Source organism: Pseudophryne corroboree, assembly GCF_028390025.1.
Source record: "Pseudophryne corroboree isolate aPseCor3 chromosome 3 unlocalized genomic scaffold, aPseCor3.hap2 SUPER_3_unloc_15, whole genome shotgun sequence".
NCBI lineage: Eukaryota > Metazoa > Chordata > Amphibia > Anura > Myobatrachidae > Pseudophryne > Pseudophryne corroboree.
Genome location: NW_026967503.1, coordinates 1,375 through 29,080, shown reverse-complemented (window position 1 = coordinate 29,080; position 27,706 = coordinate 1,375). Strand labels below are relative to the sequence as shown.

General features: G+C 45.5%; 1 protein-coding gene across 1 annotated transcript in view; it reads left to right on the top strand.

Annotated features, from left to right (window-relative positions):
- LOC134983424 (zinc finger protein 850-like) overlaps positions 1 to 27,032 on the top strand; it is a 116,014-nt gene extending 88,982 nt beyond the window's left edge. The window contains exons 4-8 of the mRNA XM_063949106.1: positions 2,006 to 2,323; positions 3,240 to 3,318; positions 3,438 to 3,539; positions 8,434 to 8,772; positions 22,232 to 27,032. Coding sequence (XP_063805176.1) covers positions 2,006 to 2,323; positions 3,240 to 3,318; positions 3,438 to 3,539; positions 8,434 to 8,772; positions 22,232 to 25,068 — 3,675 coding nt within the window. The 3' untranslated portion in view covers positions 25,069 to 27,032. The remainder of the gene's footprint in view (positions 1 to 2,005; positions 2,324 to 3,239; positions 3,319 to 3,437; positions 3,540 to 8,433; positions 8,773 to 22,231) is intronic.
- The last annotated feature ends 674 nt before the right edge of the window (positions 27,033 to 27,706 follow it).

Here is a 27,706-nt window from a genome sequence, read left to right as displayed (position 1 = left end):
TCGCTGGGCGGAAAATCATGTGATAGCACGGTCAGCAGTGTTCATTCCGGGAGTGGACAACTGGAAAGCAGACTTCCTCAGCAGGCACGACCTCCACCCGGGAGAGTGGGGACTTCACCCAGAAGTCTTCCACATGATTGTAAACCGTTGGGAAAAACCAAAGGTGGACATGATGGCGTCCCGCCTCAACAAGAAACTCGACAGGTATTGCGCCAGGTCAAGGGACCCTCAGGCAATAGCTGTGGACGTTCTGGTAACACCGTGGGTGTACCAGTCAGTGTATGTGTTCCCTCCTCTGCCTCTCATACCCAAGGTACTGAGAATTATAAGATGGAGAGGAGTAAGAACTATACTCGTGGCTCCGGATTGGCCAAGAAGGATTTGGTACCCGGAACTTCAAGAGATGCTCACAGAGGACCCGTGGCCTCTACCTCTAAGAAGGGACCTGCTCCAGCAAGGACCCTGTCTGTTCCAAGACTTACCGCGGCTGCGTTTGACGGCATGGCGGTTGAACGCCGGATCCTAAAGGAAAAAGGCATTCCGGAAGAAGTCATTCCTACCCTGATCAAAGCCAGGAAGGATGTGACCGCAAAGCATTATCACCGCATTTGGCGAAAATATGTTGCGTGGTGCGAGGCCAGGAAGGCCCCAATGGAGGAATTTCAACTGGGTCAATTCCTGCATTTCCTGCAAACAGGAGTGTCTATGGGCCTAAAATTAGGATCCATTAAGGTTCAGATTTCGGCCCTGTCGATTTTCTTCCAGAAAGAACTGGCTTCAGTTCCTGAAGTTCAGACGTTTGTCAAGGGGGTGCTGCATATACAGCCTCCTTTTGTGCCTCCAGTGGCACCTTGGGATCTCAATGTAGTTTTGGGGTTCCTAAAATCACATTGGTTTGAACCGCTTAAATTTGTGGATTTGAAATATCTCACATGGAAAGTGGTCATGCTGTTGGCCCTGGCTTCGGCCAGGCGCGTGTCAGAATTGGCGGCTTTATCTTATAAAAGCCCTTACCTGATTTTTCATACGGACAGGGCAGAATTGAGGACTCTTCCTCAATTTCTCCCTAAGGTGGTTTTAGCGTTTCTCCTGAACCAGCCTATTGTGGTACCTGCGGCTACTAGGGACTTGGAGGACTCCAAGTTGCTGGACGTTGTCAGGGCCCTGAAAATATATGTTTCCAGGACGGCTGGAGTCAGAAAATCTGACTCGCTGTTTATCCTGTATGCACCCAACAAGCTGGGTGCTCCTGCTTCTAAGCAGACTATTGCTCGTTGGATTTGTAGTAAAATTCAGCTTGCACATTCTGTGGCAGGCCTGCCACAGCCAAAATCTGTAAATGCCCACTTCACAAGGAAGGTGGGCTCATCTTGGGCGGCTGCCCGAGGGGTCTCGGCTTTACAACTTTGCCTAGCAGCTACTTGGTCAGGGGCAAACACGTTTGCAAAATTCTACAAATTTGATACCCTAGCTGAGGAGAACCTGGAGTTCTCTCATTCGGTGCTGCAGAGTCATCCGCACTCTCCCGCCCGTTTGGGAGCTTTGGTATAATCCCCACGGTCCTTACGGAGTTCCCAGCATCCACTAGGACGTCAGAGAAAATAAGAATTTACTTACCGATAATTCTATTTCTCGTAGTCCGTAGTGGATGCTGGGCGCCCATCCCAAGTGCGGATTGTCTGCAATACTAGTACATAGTTATTGTTAACTAAATCGGGTTTATTGTTGTTGTGAGCCATCTATCCAGAGGCTCCTCTGTTATCATGCTGTTAACTGGGTTCAGATGACAAGTTGTACGGTGTGATTGGTGTGGCTGGTATGAGTCTTACCCGGGATTCAAAATCGTTCCTTATTGTGTACGCTCGTCCGGGCACAGTATCCTAACTGAGGCTTGGAGGAGGGTCATAGGGGGAGGAGCCAGTGCACACCAGGTAGTCCTAAAGCTTTACTTTTGTGCCCAGTCTCCTGCGGAGCCGCTAATCCCCATGGTCCTTACGGAGTTCCCAGCATCCACTACGGACTACGAGAAATAGAATTATCGGTAAGTAAATTCTTATTATCTATGGTAATAGTACAGGGACATGACTGTGGAGGTGAGGGGATATTTACAGTGATATTTATGTCTCCCCCATTTCACAGAGGTGTGAAGAAGACATCTGGTGAGCGTGAGACACCCAGCAGCCATGCTCATGTGTCAGGAGGACTGAGCAGGTCCCAGAGCACCATCATGGTGCCTCCACCTCAGTCACTGATACATGAGAGACACAGTGACCAGAAGATCCAGGAACTCACTAACAAGATCATTCAGGTGCTGACTGGAGAGGTGACTGCTGGGAATGGAACATTGTACAGTAATACCATGGGGTGTGTCTGGGTGATGACTGGAGAGGTGACTGCTGGGAATAGGACATTATACAGTAACACCAGGGGGCGTGTCTGGGTGATGACTGGAGAGGTGACTGCTGGGAATGGGACATTATACAGTAACACCAGGGGACGTGTCTGGGTAATGACTGGAGAAGTGACTGCTGGGAATGGGACATTATACAGTAACACCAGGGGGGGTGTCTGGGTGATGACTGGAGAGGTGACTGCTGGGAATGGGGCATTATACAGTAACACCAGGGGATGTGTCTGGGTGATGACTGGAGAGGTGACTGCTGGAAATGGGGCATTATACAGTAACACCAGGGGATGTGTCTGGGTGATGACTGGAGAGGTGACTGCTGGGAATGGGACATTATACAGTAACACCAGGGGATGTGTCTGGGTGATGACTGGAGAGGTGACTGCTGGGAATGGGACATTATACAGTAACACCAGGGGGCGTGTCTGGGTGATGACTGGAGAGGTGACTGCTGGAAATGGGGCATTATACAGTAACACCAGGGGATGTGTCTGGGTGATGACTGGAGAGGTGACTGCTGGGAATGGGACATTATACAGTAACACCAGGGGATGTGTCTGGGTGATGACTGGAGAGGTGACTGCTGGGAATGTGGCATTATACAGTAACACCAGGGGATGTGTCTGGGTGATGACTGGAGAGGTGGCTGCTGGGAATGGGACATTATACAGTAACACCAGGGGATGTGTCTGGGTGATGACTGGAGAGGTGACTGCTGGGAATGGGACATTATACAGTAACACCAGGTGACGTGTCTGGGTGATGACTGTATCACTGTGTGTGTCAGGTTCCTATAAGGTGTCAGGATGTCACTGTCTATGTCTCCATGCAGGAGGGGAAGTATATTGAGGAACACAGGGGTCTGTACAAGGACGTGATGATGGAGAATCACCGGCCCCTCACATCACTGGGTAAGAGGAGACTGTCATGTATTGTACAGGGGAGAGCAGGTATGGGGGCCCCCTATATACACACATCATCTGATAATCACATATATACACTGTACTCAGTCACTGTGTGTCTCCTACAGATGGGCCCAGTAACAGAGATACCCCAGAGAGATGTCCCCGTCCTCTGTATTCCCAGGATTGTACAGAGGAGAATCACAGGACCCCACAGGAGGAACAGGTAGGTGAGATTTAGGGTCTCCCCAATATACCAAAGTGACTGTCACTATATGATCTGTAGAGGAGCTATGTGTCTTATACACTGATATTATACTGTTTCACCTCCGTTTAATCTGACTGTATGCAAATGTCATTATAGTGTTTTCTCTGACGTCCTAGTGGATGCTGGGTACTACGTAATGACCATGGGGTATAGACGGGCTCCGCAGGAGACTGGGCACTCTTAAAAGAAAGATTAGGTACTATCTGGTGTGCACTTGCTCCTCCCTCTATGCCCCTCCTCCAGACCTCAGTTAGTATCTGTGCCCGGCCAGAGCTGGATGCACACTAGGGGCTCTCCTGAGCTTCCTAGAAAATAAAGTATTTGTTAGGTTTTTTATTTTCAGTGAGATCTGCTGACAACAGACTCACTGCTACGAGGGACTGAGGGGAGAGAAGCGAACCTACCTGCTTGCAGCTAGCTTGGGCTTCTTAGGCTACTGGACACCATTCGCTCCAGAGGGATCAAACACAGGCCCAGCCTCAGTCGTCCGGTCCCGGAGCCGTGCCACCGTCCCCCTTGCAGAGCCAGAAGACAGAATGCGAAGTTGAAAATCGGCGGCTGAAGACTCCGGTCTTCATTAAGGTAGCGCACAGCACTGCAGCTGTGCGCCATTGCTCCCTCTGCACACCACACACTCCGGTCACTGATGGGTGCAGGGCGCTGGGGGGGGGGCGCGCCCTGGGCAGCAATTAGAGTACCTTACATGGCAAACCGCACATAATACAGTTTTAATAAGCTGTATATGTGCATTAACCCCCGCCATTATACATAAAAAACGCGGGAGAAGCCAGCCGATGAAGGGGCGGGGCTTCTCCGCACACCGGCGCCATTTTCTACGGCTGTGTCGACATGTTTGATGAGGAAACTTATGTGGAGGTGGAACAGGTGCCGATAAGTGTGATGTCACCCCCTGCGGGGACGACACCAGAGTGGGTGGATATGTGGAAGGTATTAACCGACAGTGTCAACTCCTTGCATAAAAGGTTCGATGACAATACAGCTTCTCAGCCCGTGCCTGCCCAGGCGTCTCAAAGGCCATCAGGGGCTCAAAAACGCCCGCTACCTCAGATGGCAGACACAGATGTCGACACGGAGTCTGACTCCAGTGTCGACGAGGACGAGACTAATGTACAATCCACAAGGGCCATCCGTTGCATGATTACGGCAATGAAAAATGTGTTGCACATTTCTGACATTAACCCAGGTACCACTAAAAAGGGTATTAAGTTTGGGGAGAAAAAGCAACCAGTGGTTTTTCCCCCATCAGATGAGTTGAATGAAGTGTGTGAAGAAGCGTGGGGTTCCCCCGATAAGAAACTAGTGATTTCTAAAAAGTTACTGATGGCGTACCCTTTCCCGCCAGAGGACAGGCTACGTTGGGAGACATCCCCTAGGGTGGATTAGGTGCTCACACGCTTGTCAAAAAAGGTGGCACTGCCGTCTCAGGATACGGCCGCCTTAAAGGAGCCTGCTGATAGAAAGCAGGAGGCTATCCTGAAGTCTGTATATACACACTCAGGTACTATACTGAGACCTACAATTGCTTCAGCATGGATGTGTAGTGCTGCAGCAGCTTGGTCCGATACCCTGTCAGATAATATTGATACCCTAGACAGGGATACTATTTTGCTAACCATAGAGCATATTAAAGACGTAGTCTTATATATGAGAGATGCACAGAGGGATATTTGCCGGCTGGCATCTAGAGTTAATGCAATGTCCATTTCTGCCAGAAGAGTATTATGGACTCGGCAGTGGACAGGTGATGCTGATTCTAAAAGGCGTGAGGAATTGTTTGGGGATGGTCTCTCGGACCTAGTATCCACAGCGACAGCTGGGAAGTCAATATTTTTACCTCAGGTTTCCTCACAGCCTACGAAAGCACCGTATTATCAGGTACAGTCCTTTCGGACACAAAAAGGCAAGCGGGTCAGAGGCGCTTCCTTTTTGCCCAGAGGCAGGGGAAGAGGGAAAAAGCTGCACCAGACAGCCAGTTCCCAGGAACAAAAATCCTCCCCCGCTTCCTCTAAGTCCACCGCATGACGCTGGGGCTCCACAGGCGGAGCCAGGTGCGGTGAGGGCGCGTCTCCGGAACTTCAGAGACCAGTGGGTTCGCTCACAGGTGGATCCCTGGGTTCTGCAAGTGGTATCTCAGGGATACAAGCTGGAGTTCGAGTTCACTCCCCCTCGCCGTTACCTCAAATCTGCCTTCCCGGCTGCTCCCAAAGAAAGGGAGGTAGTACTGGACGCTATTCACAAGCTGTACCTCCAGCAGGTGATAATCAAGGTACCCACCCCCCCCCCCCCCTTCAACAGGGGCGGGGTTACTATTCCACAATGTTTGTGTTACCGAAACCAGACGGTTCGGTGAGACCCATCCTAAATTTAAAATCCTTGAACACTTATATAAGGAAGTTCAAGTTCAAGATGGAATCGCTCAGGGCAGTTATTGCAAGCCTGGAAGAGGGGGATTTTATGGTGTCATTGGACATCAAGGATGCATACCTGCATGTCCCCATTTACCCACCTCACCAGGAGTACCTCAGATTTGTGGTACAGGACTGTCATTACCAATTCCAGACGTTGCCGTTTGGTCTGTCCACGGCACCGAGGGTATTTACCAAGGTAATGGCTGAAATGATGATACTCCTTCGAAAGAAGGGAGTTATAATTATCCCGTACTTGGACGATCTCCTGATAAAGGCGAGGTCCAAGGAGCAGTTGCTAGTCAGCGTAGCACTATCTCAGGAAGTGCTGCATAAGCACGGCTGGATTCTGAATATCACAAAGTCGCAGCTGATTCCTGCGACGCGTCTGCTGTTCCTGGGTATGATTCTAGACACAGAACAGAAGAAGGTGTTTGTCCCGGAGGAGAAAGCCCAGGAATGATCATCTCTGGTCAGGGACCTCCTGAAACCAAAACAGGTGTCGGTGCGTCACTGCACGCGAATCTTGGGAAAGATGGTAGCTTCTTACGAAGCCATTCCCTTCGGCAGGTTCCATGCGAGGATCTTCCAGTGGGATCTATTGGACAAGTGGTCCGGATCGCATCTTCAGATGCATCGGTTGTCAGCAGTGTTCATTCCGGGAGTCGAAAACTGGGAAGCAGACTTTCTCAGCAGACACGACCTCCACCCGGAAGAGGTGGGGACTTCATCCAGAAGTCTTAAAGCTGATTGTACACCGGTGGGAACAACCACAGGTGGACATGATGGCGTCCCACCTCAATAAAAGGCTAAAAAGATATTGCGCCAGGTCAAGGACCCTCAGGCGATAGCTGGGACGCTCTGGCGACACCGTGGGTGTACCAGACGGTTTATGTGTTCCCTCCTCTTCCTCGCATACCCAGGGTACTGAGGATAGTAAAAAAGAGAGGAAGAATTCCAGCTGGGTCGATTCCTGAACTTTCTATAGGCAGGGGTGACTATGGGCCTAAAATTGGGGTCCATAAAAGTCCAGATTTCGGCCCTGTCTATTTTCTTTCAGAAAGAACTGGCTTCACTGCCTGAAGTTCAGACGTTTGTTAAGGGTTTGCTGCATATTCAGCCACCTTTTGTGCCTCCGGGGTGGCACCTTGGGATCTCAACGTGGTGTTGGATTTCCTGAAATCACATTGGTTTGAGCCACTTCAGACCGTGGAGTTAAAATATCTCACGTGGAGGGTGGTCATGCTGTTGGCCCTGGCTTTGGCCAGGCGGGTGTCAGAATTGGCGGCTTTGTCGTTTAAAAGCCCATATCTGATTTTCCCTATGGACAGGGCAGATCTGGGGACTCGTCCCCAGTTTCTCCCTAAGGTGGTATCAGCGTTTCATTTGAACCAACCTATTGTGGTGCCTGCGGCTACTAGGGACTTGGAGGATTCCAAGTTGCTGGACGTAGTCAGGGCCCTGAAAATCTATGTTTCCAGGATAGCTGGAGTCGGAAAGTCTGACTCGCTATTTATCCTGCATGCACCCAACAAGCTGGGTGCTCCTGCTTCGAAGCAGACTATTGCTCGTTGAATCTGTAGCACGATTCAACTTGCACATACCGTGGCTGGACTGCCACATCCTAAATCTGTAAAAGCCCATTCCACAAGGAAGGGGGCTCTTCTTGGGCGGCTGCCCGAGGGATCTCGGCTTTACAACTTTGCGAGCTGCTACTTGGTTGGGTTCAAACACGTTGGCAAAATTCTACAAGTTTGATACCCTGGCTGAGGAGGACCTTGAATTGCTCATTCGGTGCTGCAGAGTCATCCGCACTCTCCCGCCCGTTTGGGAGCTTTGGTATAATCCCCATGGTCCTTACGGAGTACCCAGCATACACTAGGACGTCAGAGAAAATGAGAATTTACTCACCGGTAATTCTATTTCTCGTAGTCCGTAGTGGATGCTGGGAGCCCGTCCCAAGTGCGGACTCTCTGCAATACATGTATATAGTTATTGCGTAACTAAAGGGTTATTGTTATGAGCCATCTGTTAATGAGGCTCATTATTGTTTCATACTGTTAACTGGGTATAGTTATCACAAGTTGTACGGTGTGATTGGTGTGGCTGGTATGAGTCTTACCCTGGATTCCAAATCCTTTCCTTATTATGTCAGCTCTTCCGGGCACAGTTTCCCTAACTGAGGTCTGGAGGAGGGGCATAGAGGGAGGAGCCAGTGCACACCAGATATAGTACCTAATCTTTCTTTTAAGAGTGCCCAGTCTCCTGCGGAGCCCGTCTATACCCCATGGTCCTTACGGAGTACCCAGCATCCACTACGGACTACGAGAAACAGAATTACCGGTGAGTAAATTCTTATTTTTTCACCTCAGTTTAAACTGACTGTATGCAAATATCATTATAGTGGTTTTTTTTTTGTGTTTTAGGTAGAACGTCTGTCTGATATTAAAACAGAAGACATAGAAGAAGAAGAAGTGACTGATATAAAGGTAGAAGATATAGAGGGAGATGAAGAGACGTATGTGACTGATATAAAGGCAGAAGATACAGAGGGAAAAGAAGAGACGTATGTGACTGATATGAAGGCAGAAGATATAGAGGGAAAAGAAGAGACGTATGTGACTGTTATTAAGGCAGAAGATATAGAGGGAGAAGAAGAGACGTATGTGACTGTTATAAAGGCAGAAGATATAGAGGAAGAAGACAAGACGTATGTGAAGGGTGATCAGCAGTGTAAGGAGGAGGAAATCCCTACAGATATCAGCACAGGTGAGTAATAAACACTTATTACAGAAAAGAGTCACATATTCTCCTTTCTCAGTCACTACAGCAATCTCTTATCCTACACCCTCCTCTGTCAGTACAAACTAATGAGGGAAATGTATCTGCCCAGTGGGGGAGTCAGGAGCCATCAGCCCCTATTATACTCCTGCTCTCCTCCCCTCACATCATGTCACTGTGTGTTACCAGCCCAGAGATCTGACAAGTCTCCTCCCCACACTCTCTGGTATATCTCATACATCAGGAGGCATCAGCCCCTATTATACTCCTGCTCTCCCCCTCACATCATGTCACTGTGTGTTACCAGCCCAGAGATCTGACCAGTCTCCTCCCCCCACACTCTGGTGTATCTCATACATCAGGAGCCATCAGCCTCTATTATCCTCCTGCTCTCCCCTCACATCATGTCACTGTGTGTTACCAGCCCAGAGATCTGACCAGTCTCCTCCCCACACTCTCTGGTGTATCTTATACATCAGGAGCCATCAGCCCCTATTATATTTCTGCTCTCCCCCTCACATCATGTCACTGTGTGTTACCAGCCCAGAGATCTGACCAGTCTCCTCCCCACTCTCTCTGGTGTGTCTCATACATCAGGAGCCATGAGCCCCTATTATACTCCTGCTCGCCCTTCACATCATGTCACTGTGTGTCACCAGCAGCCATACTGTTTGCTAGCAGTACCTATGCCTATGGTATTACATGCAAGGTATTTCCTGAGAGTATCACTATTAGCACACGCCGGTCTATATATAAACTCCTTTTCTCCTGCAGGGTTCACAGCAGTATCCACAGGATATACATTGGGATATGAGGTAACGTCAGCATATTGGCACCAATGATCAAAAGCTTTCCGCCTCCCGGAATGCAACGGGCCAGTCCCCTATATCCCTGCTTTCTGGCTTAGGCAATTCAGTTTTTTTGTTGGTGTGGCAGGAGCCGGACAACGATCTTTGGGTTGCTGATTTTGGCAGCCCTAAGCTTATTTCATTTATTTTTATAGTCTTACATTTCTTAAGCGAGTTTTCTGAAAAGCATCTTACACGTACCTCAGAAAGAGTTACTCCAACAACTCCCCGCCAGGTCGCAACAACACTAACCCACGTGTACAGTGCTGTTTCGGCGGAAGTCTGTGTTGGATGTACTAGCAAGTCCAGCTGACGTTAACAGGCTGTGGCCGGAGCACGGGAAGAAGGTAAGGCGTCAGTTCCGCATAGCGTGGGGGGGGGGAGACTACCGAACAGTTGCTGATGCGGCTGCCACCTCGGTACACCAGTGCTAGGTTCCAGGGATCATAGACTCCAGGGATTAGTGTGAGGCCTGGGTCCCTGGGGTTTAAGTCAGCAGTGGGGAGTAAGACGCTCCCCTGGTCACCCCTCCCCCGGTTCATGACCAGTTTCCTCCGAGTTTCCTGCCATGAACTGATTTGCTGCTTCCGTCTGAGATGCTGTGTTTCTAAAGGACCCAATCGCAGCATAGGCGCCTGTGTGACTGGTGCATTTGTCTTCACTTGGGCGTCTATGTTCACTGTTGTGTGCACTTGGAGTTTGTGTACACTATTTGCGTCTGGATCCACTCAGCATTCACTAATGTATTGGGTACGAGGAGTTGGATAAGTGCCTGATGCATATGAGTCTGTAAACTATTGCCGTTTCTTTCGCTGTGTGACTGAATACGTTAAGTTTCCTATATAAGGTAATGCAGTAATATGGTTCTCCTACATACTTGAAATGTATCTGTAGTTGGTGATGTGCTCATGTTGCTTATTATACTAATGTATAACTTGTGACTGATTGCTAGTGTGATTGCTGACTTTACTATTTCTGTCATGTATACAGATCCTCAGTGCTGGTGCAAGGCAGGGAGGAATCGGATTGCATGTCACTTTAGCAAGCTATTAATTGATTTCAGTCACAAATTGTGTAGTTAACACCATACAAATGTGTGATTTGTTTATCATGTCTAAGAGCAGCAAGGGTGAGGAGGATACACTCTCCACAGCAGCACCAACACTGATTTCATGTTTGTCCTGCAAAGCTGGGTTAACCTCTCAGGATCTGGTGCAGAATGGATTATGTGCAAATTGTTTTAGCTTTCACCAAAGCCTCCTGAATAATCCTAGGCAGGCACACGTTCAGATGGAACCCCCATGGGCTACGTTTGCACAGACATTATTTGGTGTAGCTGAGCGCATAATGCCAGCTCCTATACCAATGATAGGTTACCCTGTTAACCCTTACATGCAACATTCCCCCTGGGTTTTATCACATCCAGTCCAGGAATCTGCAGCCTTTCAACTAAAACGGACTGAAAGGCCTGTGGAAGGTAACATGAAACTACATCTTCACAGTCTACACATGTTTCAGATGGGGACACTTCGGAGGATGAGGATTCCTCGCATTCTGGGTCTGCATACAGAGACGAGGATGAAGGTCCCAGCTCAGTGGATATACCTGAGCTAATTAGTGCTGTGAAAGCCTTTCTATCCTTATAGGAGGCAGCAGAGCCCTTTGTTAAAATCCAATGCTCCTGTGTTTAAACATCCCAAAACAGTCAGAACAGAATTTCCGGGGTTAGAACTGCTGACGGAGATTATGCAAGAGGCTTTGGTCACACCCAGTAAGAAGTTTAGAATTTCATGGAAATGGAATTCCCATTATCCTCTTCCAGCTGGGGACTGTTTAAAAAGGGAGTGGCTCCCAAAGTAGATACACATGTCATTCGATTGGTTCGAAAATCTAGATTACCTCTGCCTTCAACATCATTATATGATTGTTACGGATAGAAAAATAGATGTTTTTTTAAAAACAATCTTCTCATTGTCTGGGGTAATTGTAAGACCAGCCATAGCTTCAGCCTGGATGGCAAAAGCAGTGGCGGCCTCGGCTGATGCATTGGAGGATGATGTCTCATTGGCATCTAGAGAGCAAAACTCCCATATTGCACATGTTTATGGAAGAAGCAGCCTTGGACATGAGTACTATTGTCTCTCAAGCATCAGCCTCAGCAGTAGCAGCTCACAGAGCGGTCTGGCTACGTACATGGAGAGCTGACTCCGAGTCCAAGGAGGTTCTAGAGTCTTTACCTTTTATTGGAGATATTCTTTTTGGTAAAGAATTAAACAGTATTTTGTAGTCAGAGGCAGACTCCAAGAATGTGAAGTTTCCTTCAACCCACAAATCCAAACCTAGGTTTCCAGCTTTTCGGCCCTTTCGGACCCAGGGAAAAGCAAAAGGGAAGGGTTATGGCAAACAGTCCCAATCTGACAAGTCTGGTAAGACTAAAAAGCAATTAGCAGAGGGCCTGCTTCCAAGCCAGAAGATAAACCGTCAGCTTGATGGTGTGGTCCTCCACCTGGGGGACTCCAGGGGGGTGGGAGGCAGACTTCATCATTTTGCACAGATCTGGCAGCAGTCCACCACAGATGCCTGGGAGCAAGAAGCGGTTTCTCATGGTTATGCGTTTGCCTACAAGAAACACCCTCCACAAAGGTTCTTTTGTACCAGCCCATCTTCCGTAGAAACGAAGGCCAGGGCCTTACAACAGGCAGGTCAGAAGTTGCTTCAATCTGGGAGGATAATTCCAATTCCCTGTGCGCGCGCAACAAGGACAAGGTTTCTATTCCAACATGTTTCTAGTTCAGAAGCCAAATTGGTCATTCCGGCCCATACTCAATCTCAAGGTGCTGAACAAGTACATTTGGGTGCCTCTGTTTCATATGGAGACTTTACCTTCCATTATTTTGGCCATGGAGCTGGAGGATTTTATGGTATCCCTTGATATCCAGGATGATTACCTGCATGTTCCTATAGCACTGTTTGCTATCCTCCAGCAACACTTTCAGTTTCAGGCCCTACCATTTGGACTGGCTACAGCTCCCAGAGTGTTCACCAAAATTATGATGGTAATGGCGGCTTATCTCCGTCGACAAGGGATAAGGAGTTTTCCATACCTCTACGACCTATTAATCCTGGTGCAGTCTCAGGAATTGCTTCAGTGTCACAGTTGACTCATAAATTGGGCAAAGTTGTCCCTGGTTCCAACGTATGACTCACTTGGGGGCTGTATTGAATTCTGGTCTTCAGAGAGTGTTTTTACCTCTGAACAAAATGACCACAATACAGTCAAGGATTCAGGAGCTGCTACAGAGTCAAAGGGTATCCATTCACGCAGCTATGCGTGTGATGGGATCAATGGTGTCGACATTCGACATGGTGGAGTATGCTAAATTCCAATTGGAATGGGTTATATCAGATAATAAAAACTCAGACTATGGTCCTTCCTCTGTAAGTACGGAGGTCATTAGCCTGGTGGCTACAGACATCCCATCTGGACAAAGGAAGACCCTTTCGGATCTCAGATTGGGAGGTTCTGACAACGGATGCCAGTCTTCAGGGCTGGGGAGCAGTGTCAGAAAAATGTTGCTTCCAGGGGCAGTGGACCAAGGAAGAAAGTTGCCTGCTAATAAATATATTGGAACTTCGGGCCATATATATGGCACTCATTCAGGCAAAGGACTTTCTGTGGGGGAAACCAGTTCAAATTCGCTCGGATAATGCAATGGCAGTAGCGTACCTCAATCATCAGAAACTCGCAGCCAAAAGGCAATGAAGGAGGTGAGCCACACGTTACGGTGGCACTAGGAAGCGGAATTTCTCAGTCGACATGCCATTCATGCAAACGAATATGGCATGCTTATATTCAATGGTGCAGTGCCAGGAAATTTGACCCTAGGTCTTTCAGAGTTCCCAGAGTCCTAGCATTCCTTCAGGCAGCAATAGATAAAGGTCTACAGGTGGCTTCCTTGAGAGTTCAGGAGTCAGCATTGACGGTGTGGTTTCAAAAGAAAAATGCTAACCTGCAGGATGTTTGCACTTTTTTCCAAGGAATGCTTCACATCCAACCTCCATTTGTTCCTCCTACAGCGCCTTGGGATCTAGGTATAGTCCTAAAGGTGCTTCAAATTGTTCCATTTGAACCACTGACGTAAGTGGATCTTAAATGGTTGACAGCTAAGATTCTCTTTCTACTCTGCTATTGCCTCAGCTAGAAGAGTTTTAGATTTTGCGACATTGTTGTGTTGCCCTCTTTTTCTGATATTTCACCCAGACAGAGCGGTTCTCAGAACCAAATCTGGTTATCTTCCTAAGTTGGTGTCTAAATTCCACCTTAACGAAGAAATTGTAGTCCCAGCCTTCCAAGGGCCAGATCTTTCTGCGGGAGATGCATCTTTGGACGTAGTCCGGGCTTTAAGGGTCTACGTGGATCGTACCAGTGCCATCAGAAAGACAGACACTCTTCATTTTCTACGGATTTCACGAGAGGATTGGCTGCTGACAAGCAAACACTGGCGAGGTGGCTTCGGATGACGATTCAGAAGCATATTCTCAAGCTGATATCCCTAATCCAGCTAGTGTCTCTGCTCACTCTACTCGTAAGGTAGGTCTGTCATGGGCAGCACAACGTGGTGCTTCAGCAGAACAGATATGTAAGGCAGCCACATGGTCTTCCATTAACACATTCATTAGACATTATGCCTTTGATACCTTTGCCTCTCAGGATGCTACATTTGGGCAAAGGATTCTCCTTTCCAATCTGGAGCGCCCCCTCCACGAAATTGATTTGGGACATCCCAATGTATATTCTGTGGATATTACTGTGGACCCTACAGGAGAATTATGTAGTTATGGTAGACTTACTGTTGATAACTCTATTTCTCCTTGGTCCACTGTATCCACAGGGATCCCACCCTGACACACCTGATTTGAGGACCCTTACACTTACTAACCTCTTCCTTCTTGTACGGAAGTGTGTGCATGTGTCTTCTTCTCGCCTGATTAGGGCTCTCTATGATGCTCCTGCCTTGAGCTTTGGAAAACAACTGAATTTCCTGAGCCAGGAGGCGGGGATATAGAGGACTGGCCCGTTGTATTCTGGGAGGCCAAAAGCTTTTGATCATTGGTTCCAATCCGCTGACCTCATATCTCAATGTATATCATGTGGATACTGTGGAATTAGGAGAAATAGCGTTATCGACAGTAGGTCTACCATATCTACATATATTTCTGGCATGGTGCGGCTGCTTGCTGGGGCACATGCTCAGGGTTACTCATGCCACATGATACAAAGCTTAGGAAATATCTGGTGCAGCCCCTGTCATGTATTCACATGCTCCTGTAGCAGCCGGCCTCAGGGAATTGGCTAGTGAACGGCTCCTATTACTGAGTTGGCAGCATCTGAGTCTTGCTACCACCGCCTTAGGTATATAATAAATTTATTGAGCTTGTGTGTGGGAACCAGCATTCAGAGTCCTGCACATTCCCTGCTGATTACCTGTCCCCTGGCAATTGGATGACGGCCTTCTGATCCATGGCCTTAAGGACACACCAATGGTTCCTAATGGAAGTATCTTCAGGAGCGTCCACGTCTAAGTAGGAGGACAGGGCCTCTTGCAAAAACTCTAGTGCCTTCAGCATCCATTAATATATAATCCTGGAATCTCCAAGGTGGTAAAGGAGGAGTAGCGGGAAAAGGCGACCAGGACCCTATCAGAGGGGTGTGATCAGACCATGAAATTACTGTCGGTAGAAAAATTCAAGTGACCAGGTTCTGGGATACAATGTGATAAATATGGAGACTGACACAGGACATTTCATAAAGGATAAGCATTTATTTCTCTAAGTTACAACAATGAGAACCTGGAAATAACAAGTTATACTCAGTTACAATAATAGGAAGAACAAATTAGATACTCAGCTCTTATCTCAGATGTTTCATGATCTGTCCCAGATGATGGTCATCAATTACGTAGTTTAAACAATATAGTTCAGTCGCCCCCAGGGTCCCCCTTTAATAACATCATTTATCTTATCCTGGACAACTGTCCCCTTTCACCTACTTATGTATACAATATTCCAAACATCTTACTAGACACTTTCCATCTGAGATACTGATAATAGGAAGATATATCTATTATAATCAGCCAGCCTAAAAGCTGTGTATATTCTTCCCACTAATCCTAATAAAATGAACATATATAGAGCAGTGAGGACATACATAAACAAAATGGAGATACACATGGACAAAATGGCATCTAAAAAGTAGTAACTAATTGTGAGGATACGGATTCTCAGATCACTCAGGTAAACAGTTTAGTAAAGTGGCAAATGCCCTTTATTGTAAATATACACACACAGTACACTAAAACAGTAACTATTACATGCCAGGATGGTATCTCACTAGGTCCCCACAATAGTATAGGATTACAGATGTATGCGGGAGTATCTATATAGCAGAGCCACCAAGTCTGCACTCCCAGGAAAAGCTTGTCATCCAGTGTCCACAATGCGTCTAGACAATCCTCACTCAGCACACTGGCAGCCTCGTCCTCAGTGCATGTCCAGTAGCCTTTTTGAAACAAGAGGATAACAACCATGCTTCTAGGCCTCAGCACATTGGAAGCGCTATCCTACCAGTAGCTTTCAGAAGCAATACACCTCATTCCTCTCAGGTCAAGAACTCCACACTCTCTGACCTTCTGGCCAGATCTCACCTCAGAAGAGCCTACTCCTCTTGCCTCCCCTGTCTTTTTATCACTCAAGCTGGTCAGTCAGGAGGTCACAGAGGACGAGACGAGGTATCTGGGCTCCTGTACACAATGGGGTATATAGGATCAGATTACCTGCAGCTCCATACAGAAACTGTTTACTACTGAACCTACTCCTAATCACATCTGATTGTATAGCTAGGGGACTTACATTACAATGAACTGATGTAACTAATGGAAACTACTGAGGAGGAAAGAGATTTAGGAGTCACTATTTCAAGTGACTTGAAGGCAGGAAAGCAATGCAACAAAGCAATGAGAAAGGCAAGTCAGATGCTTGGTTGCATAGGGAGAGGAATCAGTAGCAGGAAAAATGAAGTGATAATGCCACTGTATAGGTCATTGGTACGGCCCCATCTGGAATACTGTGTCCAGTTCTGGAGACCCTATCTCCAGAAGGATATAAATACATTACAGAGTGTACAAAGGAGGGCAACTAAAATGGTGCATGGCCTACATCACAAAACTTACCCGGAAAGGCTAAAAGATCTTAACATGTATAGTTTGGAGGAGAGAAGGGAAAGGGGAGACATGATAGAAACTTTCAAATATATAAAGGGTCTTAACAAAGTTCAGGAGGGAAACATTCTTCAAAGGAAAAGACGTATTAGAACTCGAAGGCATACATTGAGACTGGAGGGGGGGAGGTTCAGGGGAAATTTAAGGAAAAATTACTTCACAGAAAGGGTAGTGGATAAGTGGAATAGCCTCCCATCAGAGGTGGTAGAGGCTAAGACTGTAGGGCAATTTAAACATGCATGGGACAGGCATATGAATATCCTTACAAAGAATCAAGGTTAAAAAAGGGTTGAGATTGCCTAAAGGATAAAATAAAAAACGGACTAGATGGGCCAAGTGGTTCTTATCTGCCATCAAATTCTATCAAATTCTATGTTTCTATGTAACTATGTTACTAACACTCTGGCATACAATCACACACATTGCACACAGTATAACCAAATAACCTGCATATTCCTAATATAACAGATAAAACATAACTGTACAATATAATAACACAATACAATACAATATTGCCTAGCATATGACTAATAACATAATGGCAATTAGTGGAGTCCATGGTTAGGAACAGGGCTAGGAAAGTAACCGCGTGTATTTCACCACTGTGCGACACAATGTGTCGTCACACTATCACCCCATAATGAAATATATTAATGCAAGGGATCAATTGTAATGACCTAGAAGGAGGTCTATTCTCTAATATGACCTGTGTACAGCAGAGTAATAAATGTAATCACGCACACCTGGATGTCTAACTCTCCGAGTGTTATAGAGGTCAGATTCAGCTAATAAAGGGAGCATGAGGAAGCTAAGGAACGGGCGGCATTACTGGTCTGTTCATCAGTAGTGGAGGATCTATCAAGATGAGGGTCTGTAGCAAGAGTAACATCTCCCATAAGGAGAAGTGCAATTTCTTGTAGCTTTTGAAAAACAATATATAAGAAATTGGGGCTGTCTGGCATTAGCGGCATAGAGAGAAGTGAGGGTGACATATTTATAATGGATTTTCCCAACTAGAATTCAATATCTACCATTGCAATCCACCCACTTGCTTTCCAGGTGATAGGGGCAGGATCTATTAGAAAGGATGGCTACACCACAGGAGATATAGCAAGTTATTGGTAAACTGAGGGGCAGAGTGCAATGGAACATGTGATTCCTGAATGGCTACCACCGCCGCCTTCTGGTCAGTGAAATATTTTATTGCAAGACGTCTCTTATGAGGAGAATTAAGACCTTTTACATTAAGAATTAAAAACGTCACCATGATAGAGATCAGATCTTGGTATGAAACATCTAGGATCATCTGTGTAAAGTCCAATAGAGTCTGTAGGGCGTGTGCATACTTCAAACTATCATAACAGAAAAAATAAAATAGGGAACAAAAATGGAAGACAAACAGAAATAGCGTCCATAAAGGAGCTAGAGATTCCGTCACTAGGGTACCGTGACAGAAAGGTAGAAAAAGGTGGCGGTCGGGCCTAAAAGGGAAACCCACCGACTACCCCAAGTAGCCATGCGAGAGTGCAAAATCTAGTCATCATAGTAACAACTGTACAAAGAAATATCAAATCTCAATGTAACCAATGTGTCCAAAGGAGGTAAAGGCCAGGAACATGGCCTGATATTCAATTTAGGTTCTACCAACACCTTTATAAGGGCAACAGGATGTTAGACGAATCAGTCATGCTTTGCCTGAACACCCAAACATTCTAGAAAGGTATTATGAAACGTAAGACTAGAAAGTATATCAGACCATATACTATATAGCAATTAAATAGCACAGGAAATAAAGAGAAACAGACACGTTTTAAACCCATAATAAGAATAAATAAATCTGACCCAAAAATAGATCCATGCCCAGTAACTTAGTCCCAGTTGGCACATGTTACAGTAGGAAACAAACTCTGAGTGTCTCTTGCAGTCTTACAACTTAGCATATTGCTTCAAGACGGAAGTCAACTCATCCGGGATTGGTTTAGGTAAAGTGTCATGAAGGACTGTCAACAGAAAAATCCCACATTTTCAGAATAGCAGGGCCATCCTCGGGTGAAGGTATCACTGTGAAGGTGCCATTTCGCATCACAATAATCTTAGTAGGAAAGCCCCATTTGTATTGCACATTTCCTTGGGTGGAATAGACGCCTTTTGGCCAGCGTCACAGAAGAAATATCTGGAAATATCTGCAGATTATCCAGACACTCGGCTGTGGATGAGGAAGACAAAGCAGACTAGAATGTGTTCTTTTATATGAAGAAAGTGGACCCTGAGCAGAGTGTCCCTCGGTGCTTGGATAGGGGTCTGTTTGGGCTTTGGGAGTCTTCAGTGGAAGCTTCTGAATAGAGGACCGTGGCATGATCATAAAGCTCAGAATTTGTAACAGAATCCGTCATGCCCATTATTCTGATATTATTTCTCCGAGACCTGTCTTCTAAATCAATGACTTTATCACGAATAGAGACCGGGTCTTCCTGAAGGGTGTCATGTGCTGAAATCAGATCTTTGTGAGACGCAACAATCTCTTTCATCTTAGTCTGTACGAGTGCCAATCTCACTGATACCGGACCTCAAAGCTTGAATATTAGAGTTAAATTCTGAGGTTATTTCAGTCCTTAAATGTAGATAACACAGAATGTATAGAGCATAGAGTAACAGGACCATCTAGTGTGTCTTAAGATGTTTTCAGCCATTACAGCTGGGCTGTGCGTCTGACAGACAGAGAGGGGGGGTTGCAAATCCCACCCCTACATTTCCCTTCAGCACACAAAAAAATTACCTGTAACCATACCTGAACCTATCTGGTAATAGAAATTCAGAGAATAAGTTTACACATGTTTAAGCTGCTGCGTCACTTCACGGCTTCTTCGATGTCAGCAGTCCTAACACTACATAATGGCAGTGCCCACATAGTGCCATGTAATTTGTCACAGTAGGCCTCATGATAAAGGCTATTACTAAAACACACCCAGACAGAGAGCTAACTTGCCCAGGAGCCACCCCCAGGATCTCCCATGGGTACTACAAGGAACAGCATGCCTTCCAAATACTGCTCCCATTCAATGCCTCTCGCACACAAGCAGACAAACAATGGTAAATGCTCGATCATTCCTGGAGATAATTATGTATCAGGTACTGGAAAGGGGCAGGGTTCACAGACAAACAGACAGAGAGGGGGGGTTGCAAATCCCACCCCTACATTTCCCTTCAGCAAACTAAAAAATGACCTGTAACCATACCTGAACCTATCTGGTAATAGAAATTCAGAGAATAAGTTTACACATGTTTAAGCTGCTGCGCCACTTCACGGCTTCTCCGATGTCAGCAGTCCTAACACTACATAATGGCATTGCCCACATAGGGCCATGTAATTTGTCACAGTATGCCTCATGTGCGTCTGACAAGAAGAAGCAGATGATGTTGTAGCGGTCTTAGAAGGACCACCTGAATTTGAGGTACCAAAGAGATGGACAGGTGGGCCAATTTGGTACCTTTTAACCTTTTTTGGAGGCATGTTAAGCCGGCTACAAAGAGACGGACCTCTCAGAGATAGGAAAATACAAACGATCTATAAATAAAAGGAGTACGCTGTTAGGAGGTTACATCAAGATGACACAGTTCAAAATGACATTCTTAGTCGGGATGACAGGGGTAGCCGAGCCAAAATTTCAAGTAAACATGATGTAATGCAACTCAAATAACACAGTAATGACCGAGAAATTCCACTAGAGGTCAGCGTGATCACAGACGTGAAGTACTCAGCACAGAGAGAGACAAATGGAAAAATATATTCAGTGAATAAATCCACAAAATAATATACTGTGAGGTTGTAATCAGAGTGTAATGAGCTGTACTCAGACGATACTTGATACTGTGCTCTGCATGTAGACTGAGAGGAAGTAGATTATAGTGGTACCATATAAATAGAAGGTAGTTTCACCTCCAGGCAAATGCCTCAATTTAGTGTAGTGACCCCGGTCCAGCCATCACAACACTTTTTTAGCAGCTTATATCAATTTTACACCTTATTGAAGGCAGAAGTCAAAGCATGCGATGGCCGGGCACCAGGATCCAAAATGACAGTCATCTCACTTCCCAATATCACCGCCGGGCTCCACTGACTATGGGCAGCCCGTTCTGTCCCCAGCAGTAGCGGAATCTGCGCACCCGTGTGAGTGGGAGAGCAAGTGATCCCGACTGAGCGAAAAGCGCCTTCAAGTCAGGTGTCAGGAGCGTGCAGGAAAACTTGGGCACACTTAGCCCCAGAATACAGCCTGTGGCATCAGCGGCGTCACTAGGCTGCGGCAGTGAACGGTGCCCGGAGGGAGCGGCTTTAGGGCAGTAGGAGTGGTGGACCTAATAGATTGGGTCTTGGTACCAGCGGCGGCTAAGAGATATCAGGTAGGTTAGATAAGAAGCCACTTAGTGAGGAGATCTCCATAAAGCACGCCTGGATGGACCACACCCCTCTTTTTTATTATTTTATATACTAACAGGGGTGACAGGTGTGGTACATCCCTGCAAAGGCAGATCCAATCTCTTTCTCATCAGACTCTGCTGTCTTCCCTGCACTCTCACTCAGATGTTCACTGCTGCCAGTAGCACACGTATGAGAAGCAGAAGTATGGCTGCAGCTGTATAGATTCTGATATGTAATTCTCTGTATCATACTTACCGTACACACATCATCCTTATTACTATGGAGAGTATAGAGTTAAGACACTGATGATGGGGTGTAACAGTGTATTATAACCTATCAGATGATGATGATTACAGTGTATTATATGGTGTATTGCATGTAAAATACCTTGTTCCACACACCTACTCTGCTGTAGCAATATACCTTATATAAGGGTGAGTAACACATGTACAGGCTTACCAGCGTATGAGCACACACATAAAGGAATGCTACCTTACCAATGCTTCCAGGAGTAACGTTAGGAGACATTTCTCTGATCTATCAACTCATATGACTGATGTTATTGTTCATCTAGAGTCTACGATATGTTCCCCATCTATTGTTTTACATTGGTGCTGACATAGGACTTGGCGAGTGACTACATCTCTATTGATGTTTCATGGTTAGTTATAAGAGAGAGGTATATCTAAGTCTTATTATAATATTATATTTGTTATTGTGAGTATTCTCAGGAGGGTGGACACAATGATTGAGACACAATATTATAAAGCCTTCATTAAAAGTTATGTTTTATTATACCCACACATTTACAATTAAGTGTCCCAGAGAGTCGTCTTATCCTATTGTTTACAAGATTAATATTGTTACAAAAAATGTCACATTTCCATAATGTATTTTATTTCCAGCAGATGGACACACAAGCAGGAATATCTCAGAAGGACATCTAATGTTATCCCTGGATTCTGAAATAACCGATAACGACAGTAGACCGGATTCTCCAGGAGATAACCCCATTACCCCAATGATACATCCAGCTCTATCAGCTGGTCCTTCTGATCCTGGGAAGTGTTCTCCTGATCACTCTGATATTGGTGCATCTGTTACAGCTCTGACAGTAGATACAGTGTTTCCCTGTTCTATAGATGCCAAATGTTTTACACAGAACACAAAGCCTATTAACCCACACACAGGTAAGGCAGGTGGAAGGCCACTGATATGTTCAGAGTGTGGGAAATGTTTTACATACAAATCACATCTTGTTATACATCAGAGAAGTCACACAGGTGAGAGGCCACTGACATGTTCTGAGTGTGGGAAATGTTTTGCACGGAAATCACATCTTGTTATGCATCAGAGAAGTCACACAGGTGAGAAGCCGTTTCCATGTTCTGAGTGTGGGAAATGTTTTACACGCAAATCAGATCTTGTTAAACATCAGCAAAGTCACACAGGTGAGAAGCCGTTTCCATGTTCTGAGTGTGGGAAATGTTTTGCACACAAACTATATCTTGTTAGACATCAGAGGAGACACACAGGTGTGAAGCCATTTTCTTGCTCTGAGTGTGGGAAATGTTTTACACAGAAATCACAACTTGTTACACATCAGCAAATTCACACAGGTGAGAATCTGTTTTCTTGCTCTGAGTGTACGAAATATTTTACACGGAAATCAGATCTTATTACACATCAGCGAAGTCACACTGGTGAGCAGCCATTTCCATGTTCTGAGTGTGGGAAATGTTTTGCAGACAAATCAAATCTTACTAAACATGAAAGAAGTCACACAGGTGAGAAGACATTTTCATGCTCCGAGTGTGGGAAATGTTTTACATGGAAATCACAACTTGTTACACATCAGCAAAGTCACACAGGTGAGAAGCCATTTCCATGTTCTGAGTGTGGGAAATGTTTTGCACACAAACCAGATCTTGTTAGACATCAGAGAAATCACACAGGTGAGAAGCAATTTTCTTGCTCTGAGTGTGGGAAATGTTGTTTAAGTAAATCACATCTTGTTACACATCAGAGAAGTCACACAGGTGTGAAGCCATTTTCTTGCTCTGAGTGTGGGAAATGTTTTACACAGAAATCACAACTTTTTACACATCAGCGAAGTCACACAGGTGTGAAGCCATTTTCTTGCTGTGAGTGTGGGAAATGTTTTACACGGAAATCAAATCTGGTTAGACATAACAGAAGTCACACAGGTGAGAAGCCATTTTCTTGCTCTGAGTGTGGGAAATGTTTTACACAGAAATCACATCTTGTTATACATCAGAGGAGTCACACAGGTGAGAATCTGTTTTCTTGCTCTGAGTGTACGAAATGTTTTACACGGAAATCAGATCTTATTACACATCAGCGAAGTCACACTGGTGAGAAGCCATTTCCATGTTCTGAGTGTGGGAAATGTTTTGCAGACAAATCAAATCTTACTAAACATGAAAGAAGTCACACAGGTGAGAAGACATTTTCATGCTCCGAGTGTGGGAAATGTTTTACACGGAAATCACATCTTGTTTCCCATCAGCAAAGTCACACAGGTGAGAAGCCATTTCCATGTTCTGAGTGTGGGAAATGTTTTGCACACAAACCAGATCTTGTTAGACATCAGCAATGTCACACAGGTGAGAAGCAATTTTCTTGCTCTGAGTGTGGGAAATGTTGTTTAAGTAAATCAGATCTTGTTAGACATCAGAGAAGTCACACAGGTGAGAAGACATTTTCATGCTCCGAGTGTGGGAAATGTTTTACACGGAAATCACATCTTGTTTCCCATCAGCAAAGTCACACAGGTGAGAAGCCATTTCCATGTTCTGAGTGTGGGAAATGTTTTGCACACAAACCAGATCTTGTTAGACATCAGCAATGTCACACAGGTGAGAAGCAATTTTCTTGCTCTGAGTGTGGGAAATGTTGTTTAAGTAAATCAGATCTTGTTAGACATCAGAGAAGTCACACAGGTGAGAAGCCATTTTCTTGCTCTGAGTGTGGGAAATGTTTTGCATGGAAATCAGATCTTGTTAAACATCAGAGAGGTCACACAGGTGAGAGGCCATTTCCATGTTCTGAGTGTGGGAAATGTTTTGCACGGAAATCAGTTCTTGTTATACATCAGAGAAGTCACACAGGTGAGAAGCCATTTCCATGTTTTGAGTGTGGGAAATGTTTTGCACGGAAATCAGTTCTTGTTATACATCAGAGAAGTCACACAAGTGAGAAGCCATTTCCATGTTCTGAGTGCGGGAAATGTTTTGCACACAAATCAGATCTGGTTAGACATAACAGAAGTCACACAGGTGTGAATACATTTTCTTGCTCTGAGTGCGGGAAATGTTTTGCACACAAATCAGATCTGGTTAGACATAACAGAAGTCACACAGGTGAGAAGCCATTTTCTTGCTCTGAGTGTGGGAAATGTTTTGCATGGAAATCAGATCTTGTTAAACATCAGAGAAGTCACACAGGTGAGAATCAATTTTCTTGCTCTGAGTGTGGGAAATGTTGTTTAAGTAAATCAGATCTTGTTAGACATCAGAGAAGTCATACAGGTGAGAGGCCATTTCCATGTTCTGAGTGTGGGAAATGTTTTGCACGGAAATCAGTTCTTGTTATACATCAGAGAAGTCACAAAGGTGAGAAGCCATTTCCATGTTTTGAGTGTGGGAAATGTTTTGCAGACAAATCAGATCTGGTTAGACATAACAAGTCACACAGGTGTGAAGCCATTTTCTTGCTCTGAGTGCAGGAAATGTTTTACACAGAAATCACATCTTGTTACACATCAGCAAAGTCACACAGGCATTTCCATACTCTGAGAAATAAGCTTTTGTTGCACACAATAGACCACGCAGGTGAGAAACAATTTTGATCTTCTTGAGTATACTTATCATTGCCATGTAATGTTCCTCAAGATTCTGTCCTATCTCTTATGCTTTTTGCAATATACATGCAACAGGTCCTTCTGATAGAAGCTCACCAACAAAGGGCAGGGCTACAGCTCAGCTTTGCAAACCAAACAGACTTAAGCTTGGGGGTTCAGAGTAACAAAATGCTGATCATGTGCGGAATCTTGGGGGTAAATTTACTAAGATGTGAGTTCTATTTAAGATGGGATGTTGCCAATAGCAACCAATCAGATTTCAGGTATTATCTTCTATAAGGTGCTAGATAAATGAGAAGTAGAATCTGATTGGTTGCCATGGGCAACATCCCATCTTAAATAGAACTCCCATCTTAGTAAATTTCCCCCTTGGTGTCCTGGATGGTGGAGTGATACTTGGGGGGTATTCAACTGTTTGAAAAGTCAGGTGTTTGTTTTTTCCTATCTACTAGACCGGAAAAAACACCCCCAACCAACTTTTCAAACAGTTGACTTCCACGCTTAGACATCAAATATCAGCCACAATCAGATCCTCATCTGAGGAACATAGCCAGACTCCAGCACTTATTTCCCTCAGAAGATCTACCTACAGTCATACATGTATTTTTTATCTTCACACATAGACTACTGCAATGTCCTCTACCTGGGTCTCCCAGCAAAAGAATTGCACCGCTTGTAGCTTGTACAGAATGCAGCAGCCAGGCTGTTACCTAACCAGCCCGTTCCTGCCACATAACACCCATTCTCTGCTCCCTTCACCGGCTGCCTGTAAGATGGTGACTCTATTACATAATCTTACTGACTCTCCCAGCCCTACATGACCAGGGTCCAAGGTACCAGAAGCAGCGCCCTGTTCGGTTCCATCTGCAGATGAAGGACTGTAACTAGCAGTATCAATTCCCCAAGCAGTGCTGAGATGTCGGGTAGGCGGCACCTTTGCATTAGTGGGGGCTGCTGGAGCAGTGTCTACATAGGTAATATTGTCTCCAAGCAGCGCTGAGGTGTCAGGGGAGACAGGGCGGATGGCTGCAGTGCGGTACCAGGGGCTGCTGGAGGCAGTGTCTATGTGGGTAATCATGTCCCAAAAAAGAGCTAAGGTGTCGGAGACAGCGGGTGGCAGTAGTGGAAGGAGACAGGGTGGTGGCAGTAGAGGGGTAGACAGGGCAAGTGACCGTAGTGGGGGGATACAGGGCGGTGGCAGTAGTGTGAGAAGATGGGGTAGTGGGAGGAGACAGGGCAGGTGGTAGTAGTGGGGGAGACGGCGAGTGGTAGTAGTGGGGGGGAGACAGGGCGGATGGCCGCAGTGCAGTACCAGGGGCTGCTGGAGGCAGTAAAGAGGTGTATGGGTCTCGCACAGAATCAGTTGATAATTAGACTTAATGATGATTATGCTTCCTTATTTCTAATTAATCCCTTGTATGTGTTACTGTTATTTGCTGTGTCAGCCTTTATGTGTGTTCTGTGTAATAATCCTGAAAGTAGTGCTGCTACCGATCTCATATCATTTGTAGTAACTTGGAAAAGATGAGATATGAGGTGCACTCTGGAAGCTTATAGGGGGTTAATCAGAGATGAACGCAGATGTGACATCATGCAGCCCCTGAAAAATGGTCCTAGCCTACCCGCGTTAACCCCTCAGGGATGTGACCGCAATGTGTGCATGTATATATTACCACCACCAGCAAACTGTTGCGAGACGCTATTGCGGCTGGTTCTGAATGACCCCCATAGGCTGTTGTGCAGAGTAAAGTATTTTTTAAGTTTAAAATATAGAGAAAAATCTGTGTATTAAAAATATGAAATAAAGTTGTTTAAAAACAAAAGATTTCCGTTGAGTCTTTTTATGTGTCTGTATTATCTTATTTCCAGATAATTGTCGCTATGGTGACAGAAACAATTTCCTGTTAATGTGTCACTTGTAGTGTTACTTTTGTGTCCACATAATATCAGTGTTGCTGTGTATAAATATCCCGTCTGGTGTGTAAAGGTGGGTACACACGTTGCCATTGTGACTGTGCAATTTCCCTTGAACTGGCCGGAGCCCAGAACCACCAATAGTGACTATGTACTTGTGATTGTGGCTATGTCTGATTGTGTGCTCGTGTGAATAGTGGGGTGTATATAGATATCTTATTTTTTTTAAAATAAATGATGTCTGTTCAAAGGTTCAGTTTTTTTTTTTTTTTTACTTGTAGGTGAATTAGGGTTGTTGTATTGTCGAAGTCAAAAATATTACATACACACCACATGCAAACACCAAACCGAGTGGCCTCTGCGTGCGCGTAGTCACCATGTGTACGCATCCACGCACGCTACGTACACTGGTTCACGTATTGACACGTGGTATGAGTATATACGGTAGCATACGCAATCGCACAGAAAAGCCACAAAGACATATTCAATATTCTATTTATATAGTGCATAATTTACACATAGTCTCCACACACATTTCCAGCAAGTTACATATACTCAAAGGATAGAATAACAGAGTCATTCA